Here is a 12,062-nt window from a genome sequence, read left to right as displayed (position 1 = left end):
GATAGGATAATTAACACACGTAGACACGTAGAGCAGCCCAATACAGACACACACGCACACGCACACGCACAGGCACAGGCACAGACACAGACACAGACACACACACACACACGCACGCACACACACACACACACACACCCACACACACACACACACACACACACACACACACACACACTCACACACACACACGCATTTTTATGGGGAGGCCTGCTATGTGTCCATGTAATGTATGTATGTCCAGGTAAATAAACCAACTTTGGAGAGCGAGATAAAGACCTGACAGGTCCATGCTACGACTTAACTAGTGCAGAGTAACCTAGTGCAAACCCTACTCACCTTCGATACAAAATGTTGAAATTAAAGATCTTTAAAAAAAAGTACTAATCTTTAAAAAAGAAAACATTTACTGGATTTGTCTGCTTTTTATTATTATGCATTTCAAGGGTGTAGAGTTACCAACAAACCAGAGGTTTGACACAGAGTATATGGTAATGGGTCAAAGTGGGACACGTTGCCAATGCTGAGATGTAGTCCCAAATTTGTATATGTCTTTCTAACTTAAAAAATAAACATTCTCAGATGTGGTTTGTGTGTGGCTCCATTCATAACAACTTGGAGAATTGCCTCATGCAAACGTAACCAACTTATAGTTTCCCAGTCTTTGTTGTAGCTACATTTCCTTTTCTCTGTAGTAGATTCCATCATATTCTGCCTAAATATGCATAGCGTGCGACTTTGTTTGGCATAACGTAGCATAAAGCAAAGACAGTAACAGCTTACCTGAACTTGATCTACGTGTGCACAGTTTGACTGACATATAACCCAGCCCTATGATGAGAGCTTTCCCTGCTTTTTGCACAGAGCCATTGGATCAAAGCCAGGTTTGAGAAATGCGTCTGTCCTGCAGTGGTTTGACCTTTGCAGATTAGCGCCAATCACAATGCGGGCCTTCGTCTCAATATGTAGGATGCGTGATAAGGGATAAATGCTCAGCAGTCCCTCATAAAAGGAGACCCCTGGTCAAGATACACCCCTCCTTGAGAAGGGTCCCAGACCTGGTTACACTGCTCTATTCTCTACCAGCTTTACCGCGTCTTCCACGGATAATATACACAGATACATGTAGTAGTTAAAAGTGCGAAATCACACATTAAGACATGAACATTAAACAAATCTCAGGACTTGCTCAAAACAATTGTGATTTACACCTATGGTGAACCCTAAATGGTTCCCTAAATTGCGTAGGTGTGTGTGTAGACTCAGCTTTAACAATGGCATTTAGACAAGCCCCTCGTAATGTTATGCCATGTCCCATTAATACAAGACAGGGTCAACTTGAAAAGATCAAGTCACAAAATACCCTGCTCAATTAAGTGGACGTAAAATGGCATGTTGGTGTTGTTTTAAGGAAATAATGTAATTCTGCTAGAGCAAACTTCCAATAACTGCTTCTGACACACATACAGTGTTTGTCATTTTGTGCAAAGTAAAATAAAGGGTGTTTTTGTTTTGTTTTGTGTATATTTGGAGTCTGGAGGAGTGGTTAACGTTGCACCTAACTCCATGCAGAAGAATGGTGGTAGTCAGCTCAGATATGGACCTCAGCTAAATCTAAGCAGAGAGGGGTAAATGGAAAAATAGGAAGGAATGAACACAGCACAGCGATAACATGATATAATATACACATATTTGTGCACAACACAATGTGCGATCAATATTTTTTTTGTATCAATATTTTTCTTTAAGTTCAACCTACAGTCCACAAGGCCGTATTCCAAGTGTTCCAACCTGCTGTGTAAGGCAGTGATGCTGTGCAATATTATTAATGTATCTAAATACATTGAAAAGGACACATGGCAGTGTAGGAATTGCTGTGTTATTAGCATGAAGCTGCATTGTCGTGCACTCTGCTCACCCACCTTCTTCCCTGCTGTCCGCCACAGGAGCCTGAGAGCCCGCCCCAGGATCCTATTTCTGTCTGCTTACCCCCAGCCCCGCCCCAGCTATGGGACCCCATTCCCCTGTCCTGTGCCTCCTTTCCCTGCTCCTTCTGCTGTCGAGCCTGAGCCGGGGCCACGGCACCGTCTCCTGCCCGGCTAACTGCCGATGCTACAGCCTGACTGTGGAGTGTGGGTCCATGGGCATCCGGGACATCCCGAAACACGTCCCGCCGACCACACAGGTAGCAGAGGCCTGCGGCGGCCCGAGGCCCACATGCGTGTGCACACTGTGTGTAGAGAGTAGAGCTAATCATGGTCATGGTAGAATTGATTATTGACCTTTGGAAGCTCCAAAATTATATTTCTATAAGAGAACGACTCGCCTTGTATTTGTGATTGTTATGGCTCCTCTGCACTTTTGATTGATTCAGTCCCACTGGTAAATTGCTTTGGATGAAAGCTCTTGCAAAGAAGATGAACGGATCCCATAAAGCAAGGGACATAAAATCAGTTAAATAAATGCTAAAGTCAATGTTCTTAGCCAGGAGTAATGAACAAACAAATGATTGGATGACGGGCCCACCTGTGGTTGGGCAGGTCAGAACACTACTGCAGGGCAGGCAGTAGGTGGTACTCCATCTCATGTGCATTTATTCAAACGATGAAGTGTTCCTTCTTATCTTTTTTTCTTTCCAACTACTGTTGTGTCTATCCAGACCGTCTTTCTTCAGGACAATATGATTGGTCAGATTCGGCGAAAAGACCTCCCACAACTGAGGCGGCTGCACTACCTCTACCTGCAGGTAACCACACACATACACACACACACAAACACGCACGCGCACGCACGCACGCATGCACGCGCGCACACACACACACACACACACACACACACACACACACACACACACACACACACACACACACACACACACACACGAATCAACACACACACACACACACACACACACGAATCAACACACACACACACACACACATACACACACACACACAAATCAACACACACACACACACACACACATGTTGTGGTGCAAGTGTTGTTTTCATGTAATTCAATTCAGTTGAATGAACGTGAACAATGTTTTTGCCCAAAGCTGTTGAGTCATTCAGTTGTGGAACTGAACACGAAATGGTGATTTACTGAGATAGTGTCCTTGAATGGTGGTCTGGATTTAGGATTTAGGATAAGCCGCATTAATATAACAAGTAGGGATTCAAACCAAGCTCTCCTAACTGAAAGAATATTTTCTATTATGTCCTACTTTCTGAACCCAGTAGTCAGATTGTTTTCTCCTCTGAAGGGGGACATGTTCAAATCAACAGGACCCATGCACAGAAGGCTTAGCAGCTTTGCTACGGTTCAACATTCATTTTAAATGCGCTCTTATACCCAATCCGTTGTATAGATGCTAACTTGAAGGATACAGGGAGCTGGGTTATGATGCTCCGACCCGGCAGCAGTGTTAATCAAGCTTCTGTTTTTGAGGGTGGGCGGGGCTTGGAGACGGTAGGGACAGCTGCTCCGAATCCTCCCGACTCTTCACCAGGTCATTTATTTTAAAAATTGTATCTTCAACTCGCTTGGAACAGAAAATCTTGCAAATTGCAGCATAAACATCTCTGCGTGTTTTCAGAACAACACCATCTCGGCCGTGGAGGCCGGCTCCTTCCAAAACCAGCATCAACTGCTGGAACTGGCTCTGAACGGGAACCGGATTCACCTCGTGACGGCTGAGATGTTCCAGGGGCTGGAGCACCTCAGAATCCTCTACCTGGCAGGAAATGACATCACACAGTTGCAGGATTACACATTCCGGGGCTTGCAGGTAAAACCGATTTCAAAGAACCTCACTCATAAACAAATAACCTCATTGCGATCCATCATTGCAAATGGTTCTTTTATCCTAAGCAAGCGCAACACTTTTGTGTGCGCGTGTGTTTCCGCATGTGTGCATGCGTGCGTGCGTGCTTGCGTGTGTGTTTATGCTCTCACAGCGCCTCCAAGAACTCCACCTACAGCACAACAGCATAGAGATGCTGTCGGACCAGGCGCTGGTGGGTCTGACCTCCTTGGCTCTGCTGGATCTGAGCAGAAACAACCTGCACACCATCGGGGCGGCCTCTCTACGGCCGCTGGTCAGCCTGCAGGTGCTACGTATCACAGGTGAGAGAGAGACACCGGGGAGAGAGAGAGAGAGAGAGAGAGAGAGAGAGAGAGAGAGAGAGAGAGAGAGAGAGAGAGAGAGAGAGAGAGAGAGAGAGAGAGAGAGAGAGAGAGAGAGAGAGAGGGCCAGAGGGTTTGGACTCCCACGTCAAAGACATTGTTTCTGTTTCTCTGCCAGGACTAGCCCTTGAACACTAGGGTCACCTTTCTCCTCCATGCAGGCCATCCTATAGTGCGTCGACGAATCTTAAGGGGCACCAAGCCAAGCAAATTTATATATATATACATACACATATATACACACATATATTTCTATATTTCTATAATATTTGTATATATATATATATATAAATATTTTTTATAAAAATCGAAATTTGAATCATATTGAAAATATTAGGAATTAATATCAGAAACAATTGCTGGACATGTTTTGCTGATCTGACATTTTTGGTTCCCAGTGCATCCCTGTCTGACTTGATATTTCATAACGGCAATTAAATGAATTAATGATGATGATGATGATCTGATCCTGCCTAGGGCACTCAAAGTCTAGCGAGCAAACGCCCCCCTGACCTTACCCTGATCCTCTGGCGCCCCCCCCCCCCCGCAAATAAAACTACCCCACTCACACAAGTGTTGTATTGCTTAAAGGTGTCATTGCATCGTTTTTCATTGATTTTGCAGTGGTCACTAATAGCAATGAATGCCCTCTGAGTTGGTTTTGGTGAAAAAAATATCACTACATATTCCTGAATATTCATGACATGCAAATATCTTAAGTCTGATTGGCTAACAGAATTGTCCATCACTGTATTCAACCCAATTAAACTTCCAGAGAGACACATGTGGGGAGAGAGGGAGAGAGGGAGAGAGAGGGAGAGAGGGAGAGAGAGGGACAGAGGGAGAGAGAGAGAGAGAGAGAGAGAGAGAGAGGAAGAAAGAGAGAGAGAGAGACAGAGAGAGAGAGAGAGGGAGAGAGAGAGAGAGAGAGAGGGAGAGAGGGAGAGAGAGGGAGAGAGAGAGGGAGAGAGATCTCTTGGCCAAGAAAGAAGAGTTGAGGAATAAATGGTTAGATTGAACATTCATTCACCGTTACTGCGGCCCTGGCACTCCCGCGACTCCCAGCCGCCACGTCTCCCATCGTGCGCCGTGCCCCGTGAATGAATGAATGGCCCTGGAACTGCGGGCACCGTGACAGCGGCCCGGGCAACGCGGGCACCGCGAAAACAGATTGCGCGCAGAGGCCTAATTAGGCCCGTATATATTTTGTATTTGAAATGCAACAGTCTTCTCGTGAGACCACGCTCAGAGCAGCTGGAACCTGACAACAGCGAGAGGAAGGAGGAAAATGGGCTATGAAACAAAGAACAATTCCGCTATCGCCCATGTTTGATTGTGTTGTGTTGTTTATTGAACTGTTAACCCGCGAACTTGGGTTATGTTTATCAGCGTTACTATAGAGATCATGACAATAGCTGATGTAACGGATTGTGTAAAGGAAACAAGAAAGTCGGGGAGCAAAGACTTACGGCCTCCGGAATGACGTCTTTCAGTGGCTCATTGTATGCTCAGACTCATGATTTTATACTTTTTAAAGGCCTTGTATTTCGCCATTGAACCAGAAAAAAAGAAGAAGAACCTTTATCCTGCAGTCCGAGACCAAATTTATTTTCCTTTTTTCTTTTTTAATTTCCCCGTCACCATGGAGACAAGAATTCCGATAAAATAAAACAGATTAAACACTGCATGCCTTGAACTTTTGACCAATGGTTGTTCACATTGCTGTCTTCAGACACTAAGCCAAAAAAGAGTTTCAGTGAAGGCTGCTTATTCGTCTTCCCCGCAATAACTAATCAATCAATCAGTTACTTCTTTCTTGCAACCTCACCCCACTTCTTTTCCTCCAGAAGTATGCTTCCCTCTTAAAGTGTAATTCCGGCGAAAATTGAACCCAGGGTCTTTCTTTGGCATGAAAACCCATCAAATAAGCCCTCCAGATACCTTTTTCATTGAAAATCGAGTATTAGAGTTTGCCCGGCGCAATGTTTGGCGTCCATGTTATTGGCTTGGGGCATTGAGTTTTGCTTCCAAATTGGCATTTTTGAACCACTAATATTGTTAGAAATAGCACCAAACCTCTGCAGTAGCATGACTAGGGTCCCTACACATAAAACGAAGCACAAGAAACTTAGTTTGCAAACCTGGAGTTTATTTAAAAAGACATTTTAACAAGCATTACCGGTAGTTCTGTGTTTACAGTTCAAGGAGGAAAGTTTGGGAATTTATAATTTATATAATTTATATTTATAAATAATATATAGCAAATGTTGACACGTAAATTAAAGGACTTGAATGTGTAAGCTACAGTTACAAAATATTTGTTCGCTACAATCAAGCATGGCACTTTGTTGACAGAAGACGCACTGCACACGTGATTGACACATAGAGTGACCGAGTGCGCCGGAGTTCAGTTCAAGGAGGAAAGTTTGGGAATTTAATTGTGAAAAATCATATAACCCGACAAATAAGCAAACAACTTTACCTCAAGTCTATCCGTAGCCACTTGCTGCACTCGTGGAATAGCATACTTCTTCAATGACACTTTCTTTGGGTCCTTTGGGTCAGCAGCACTTTTAGGAATGATGAAGTCGTCCTTATCAAAATGAGCACTGCAGACACGGTGATCCTTCTATATCAGCATCTTGATTGGCATCTCAATGTCCATAATCAAAACAGTAAGCCACTGGTCTACCAGAGATCGGTCATTGTACCGCGATGGCAGTCTATGAAAAGTTTCTGGGGTGTAACTTTTCATTTGTTTTCCGCAGCCGGGGAAAACACAAACATCTCTCTCTCTTGACTTCAAGCTGTAGATGGGTCGTCTTCTCCGGTGCTTGAGCTGTCCTTCACTCTATGCGTTAATCACGTGTGCAGTGCGTCTTCTGTCAACAACGTGCCATGCTTGATTGTAGCGAACAAATATTTTTTAACTGTAACTTACATATGCAAGTCCTTTAATTTACGTGTCAACACTTGCTATATATTATTTATAAATATAAATTATATAAATTATAAATTCCCAAACTTTCCTCCTTGAACTGAACTGATTTGTGGTGATGAGTTGTGTGGACTTCCTGTAAACACGGACCTACCGGTAATGCTTGTTAAACTGCTTGTCTTTTTAAATAAACTCCAGGTTTGCAAACTAAGTTGTTTTTGGTTCGTATTATGTGTAGGGACCCTAGTCATGCTACTGCAGAGGTTTGGTGCTATTTCTAACAATATTAGTGGTACAAAAATGCCGATTATGAAGCGAAACTAAATGCCCCAAGCCAATAACATGGACGCCAAACATCTAATACTCAAACATCTGATACTCGCTTTTCAATGAAAAAGGTATCTGGAGGGCTTATTTGATGGGTTTTCATGCCAAAACAAAGACCCCGGGTTCAATTTTCGCCGGAATTACACTTTAAGACTCTCTCTGCTTCGGCCTCACCTCAGAACCAATGCATTCTCAAACCTGAGCCTCTACAATATATGCCAACACATCTTCTGATGTACTCAGAGCAGTGCATTAGAATCTGCATGTGACCGGGTCTCTCTACTCTTCTATGCTGTCTCCCATCTCGTCAGACAACCCGTGGCGGTGCGACTGTGCACTCCACTGGTTGAGGAGCTGGATCGACGAGGAGGGCCAGCGTCTGCTCAGCTCTGCCGAGCGGCGGCTGGTCTGCACCGAGCCCCCGCGCCTCTCCCACCTCAGCCTGGTGGAGGTGCCCCTTAACAGCCTGGTATGCATCCCCCCTCTGGTGCAGCTGGAGCCCCGGAGGCTGGCCGTGCGGCTGGGGGAGAGTCTCCGGGTGTCCTGCCACGCCTCGGGATATCCGCGACCGCAGGTACCGCATTCGTACACACCCTGGACTTAAGGCTTAGTTATGTTTCCACGTCGACGCAACGCAAGGGGGTTTACGGACCCATTACGTCCTTGCGGACCCTCCTTGGGTCCGCCGCAAGGGCCTGACGTGCGCCTCCCAAAAATGTTAACCTTGCGTCGAGGCAACGCAGCAGCAGCAAGGGCTGTGAATTGGTCCGCTCACTAAAACCCGACACAGAACCAAAACAGTTTCACGACTGCGTTTGAGAGTCTGGGTGGTCATTGCGTTGCGTCGACTTGGAACCTTAACTGAGCCTTTAGTCCTTTGAAGCATGCTCACAGAGTGGTACTCACTGTCTGCAACGTCTGATATGGGGTCTGTTTTGGGGTCTTCATAGTTAGGATAAATAAATACAATTACAATTACAATTAGGGCATTTAGCAGACGCTTTTATCCAAAGCGACTTACATCGGTTAATACACACATTGACACACCGACGGCAGAGTCAACCATGCAAGGCGATAGCCAGCTCGTCAGGAGCAGTTAGGGATACCATCCATATCGCCAACTAGATCCAAGAAGACTTGCCAGAGAGTGGGCCATTAACAATGATCAGTATGATGTATGAAACAATGGTCCTCTCCATGTATGTATGATTATGATGATCCCGTCTGCCTGCAGGTGACCTGGAGGAAGGCCTTCCAGGGTAAGGTGGTGCTGTCCCCCCGGGGCCTGGTGCACGAGCTGGGGGGCGGAGGGGCCGTGGGCGGGGCCGGCGGCGGAGCCAGAGAGGAGGAAGAGGAGGACGCCTCGGATGAAGGGAAGGTGCGTCTGCAGAAGAGCGAGGGGGGCGAGCGCTTCGACCCCGACACGGGCAGCGGCATGCTGTTCCTCAGCAACGTGACGGTGGCGCACGCCGGCTTCTACGAGTGCGAGGCCTGGAACGCCGGGGGCGTGGCCCGGGTCACCTTCCAGCTGGCCATCAACTCCTCCACCTCCTCGTCCTCCATCTGGGCGTCCTGGTCCCAGGTGAGCGCGCCCTACTACCCCTCCTGGCCCCGCCTGAGGAACCACCGGCCCGCCTCGGGCTCGGACGTCAGCCGCGAGCCGCTGTACGCGCTGGGCAGCATGGCCTTCAGCGCCCTGGGGCCCGCCACTCAGACGGCCATCGCCATCGGCATCTCTCTGCTGGCGCTCACCGCGCTGCTGCTGGTGGCCATGATCTACAGCCGCCACCAGCAGAGGGAGAAGGAGGCGGACGTGTCGGAGAAGGTGAGTGCCCTCGGCAGGGAGGTGAGCCAATAGTGGACAGTAGATCCGTTTGTATGCGGATTAAACCCAATCGGGTTTATTCGTTCACTATTGGATTAGAGTAACCAATCAATGCAAGGGTTATTGGTTTTATATTTTTGTTTAGTGTATTTATTGTGATGTTCAGTGGAGTGCGAATTATATACATTCAAATCGGTCATGTATCCAGTGTGTTGTAACAGACCATCAAGTTATCGCCATAATGCACAATGAAAGTCTTTTCACCAAAAGATCCTTTTCAAGCAACTTTGCAAAATCATAAAGCATACAGCATGGATGTTTTCTCATAGAGATTGTGAGCAATGAAAGAAACAGCTTTTATCTAAACAAATCTTGATGCACACAAAGGTCTCCTAAAGCAAAGCTTTGTGTGTCCCCCACGGTAGGAGGAGAGCATCCTGTACGTCAACGATTACTCCGACGGGCCCACCACCTTCGCCCAGCTGGAGGAGTACCGTGACGAGCGGGGCCACGAGATGTACGTGCTGAACCGCGCCAAGCCCGTCCTACCGCCCGCGCCCCCCGCCTCCGCCGGCACCCTGGGGGGTTACCGGGCCCCGGCCCCCTCCGAGAGCCTGTCCTCCTGCAGCCCCGTCCGCTTGGCGGGGCCCGGACAGGCCGTGAGCTCCCCCCCGGCGACCAAGAAGCAGCATCAACTCCAGCAGCAGCAGCAGCAGCAGCAGCAGCAGCAGCAGCAGCAGGAGAAGCTGGAGAAGCCTGAGAAGCTGGAGCATCAGCAGGAGCCGGACATACGGACCATGCGGAGGATGGCTGGGGAGGGGGGTGAGGCAGAGCCCGTGGTCACATCTGAGGCGGAGGGAATGTTCCTTAACCACACGGGCCTCTTCATGGACTCCCAGATCGCCTACGAGATTCACTGCTGAGGAGCGCCGCGTGGAAACTTAAGCTTAAGAAATCCAGAGACCCCTAAACGTTCGAGTTGGGATACGTGACTCCGCTTGATTCATTCTGCTTACTGTGCTTCTTGTGCTGACCATTCGTGTGTAAGACATAAAAACAAGCAACAAAAATAAACCGACCCATTGAGGTGAATGGGGGAGAAAAACACGCAGCGCGTCGAGAGAGGAACACGAGCTTGGTGTCTCAAAGGGACGCCGTTCATACGCAGAGGTTCAGGAGAAGGACTTTGTTCAGGTTGGTCCTCACCTCACCTGGGTGACCTGGCGTGTGTATGTGTGAACGACCCCCCCCTCCCCTCACCCATTTCTCTTACACTATTAGACTTGAGGTTATGTCACTGCACCAGAAAAGGTCCGGTGCTGGGGCGAGCCACTTTGCCAGTGAAGGTGATTACTTACTGAGAGAAGGCTTTGGCTGCTGTGACTCACTCACATCGCTCCAATCAAATCTAAAAGTAAACCCGTCTGATGTTGCATAAAGCGACCCCCCCCCCACTCCACACACACACACACACTTACACACACACACACACACACACACACACACACACACACACACACACACACACACACACACTTTCATCCAATAATACTGAGGGTAGACTATATTCTGTTGCCTATATGGTCACGGAGGGTAGATACATTCAACAGTATATTACTGCGTTGGATCTACTCATGATGTTTCAACATGAGAAAGCAGGGAGGAACCTCTTCAAGTCGGTTTAGCCATACATCTGGGTCCTCTTGCACAAAAGCACCCAGTGTCTGATACGGGACGTGGAACAAGCTGCGTCCATGTTACAATACAAATCACTGAAGCTAAACCTTGTTTGTGGTCATACGGGGGGACATGATCGATGATTTGTAAGCGTGTTATGACTGCCTGAGTGGGTACACATAGCCAGGGGGGAATAGAAACATAGTTCAAGTAATTGGATACAATTCACAGCCACATAACAAACAGCTAATGTTATTTTTTTTATTGATTAAGATTCAGCAGAGGACCAGTCGTCCAACGCTTTCTAATAACGATTCATATATTATCGCCAGACAGGCCTTTTGTACAGACATACTTTACAAGAGGGAACTAGTAGCTGTCATATCATGGTTGAAATGTATGGAAAGCATGGGTCGATAGAGCGTTAATATTATAGTTGGATATTATATTATTCAGTCGAAGGGAATATTTGAGTTCATTCAAAGTAAAACGTGACGCAGATTTAGAGTGGCTTGCTGCTCGGTGCAATCTAAATGTACAGATTTACATTTCCACACACATAAGTATTTGACTATTTCCTTGCTAAAGTTTGTGTGTTAACAGGTTTTAAATGATAGCACTACAAGTCAAGTCATAAAATAGGGAATATTGGTTAAAAACCTCTCAACAAAAGGAGAAGTTTTTGCTTAGCATGTGTTATGTGCTTAAGAGTCATCTATCAGAGATCAAATTAATATCGTAAAGGTGCTTCGTAAAAATATATTCCAAGGTGATTTTCTATAGCCTTCCCTACCTGTCTTTTCTTCCTTAAAAAACGTCTGTCAGCATTGGTTATTCAAATGCTAAAATACCTACACAGGGGTCTGCTCCTTCTATGTACCAGGGCATAGGTAGACTCAACTTCACTTGTTGAGTCTACTACCCTTGCCCTGGTACTTGTCGGGGCAAATGTGTTGCAGAAAACCACCAGTAGGGGGCAGTCAAAGATTTTTGTCTTGCACCTATTTCTGAATAATTTTTTTCCCCCAAAGTGTTAGGAGAGTGGAGAAAGGTTTGAAACCTTAATTTGAGTCACAGTGAGTCGAATGACTGGTAGAAGCAGCAAAT

At 46.6% G+C, this 12,062-nt stretch overlaps 1 protein-coding gene across 1 annotated transcript; it reads left to right on the top strand.

The window, feature by feature from the left end:
* Positions 1–2,008: 2,008 nt before the first annotated feature.
* LOC307078297 (leucine-rich repeat-containing protein 24-like) lies at positions 2,009–10,201 on the top strand (the record flags this gene model as incomplete). The annotated part of the gene is made up of 7 exons (XM_079740040.1): positions 2,009–2,185; positions 2,660–2,746; positions 3,599–3,790; positions 3,960–4,128; positions 7,765–8,027; positions 8,688–9,278; positions 9,704–10,201. The coding sequence occupies 7 exons, from the start codon at positions 2,009–2,011 to the stop codon at positions 10,199–10,201; spliced, it is 1,977 nt and encodes a 658-aa protein (XP_079596166.1).
* Positions 10,202–12,062: the final 1,861 nt, after the last annotated feature.

Source organism: Pollachius pollachius (assembly GCF_949987615.1).
Source record: "Pollachius pollachius genome assembly, chromosome: 7".
Lineage (NCBI taxonomy): Eukaryota > Metazoa > Chordata > Actinopteri > Gadiformes > Gadidae > Pollachius > Pollachius pollachius.
The sequence above is the reverse complement of the archived record's forward strand: the minus strand, read 5'-3'. Positions and strand labels throughout refer to the sequence as shown.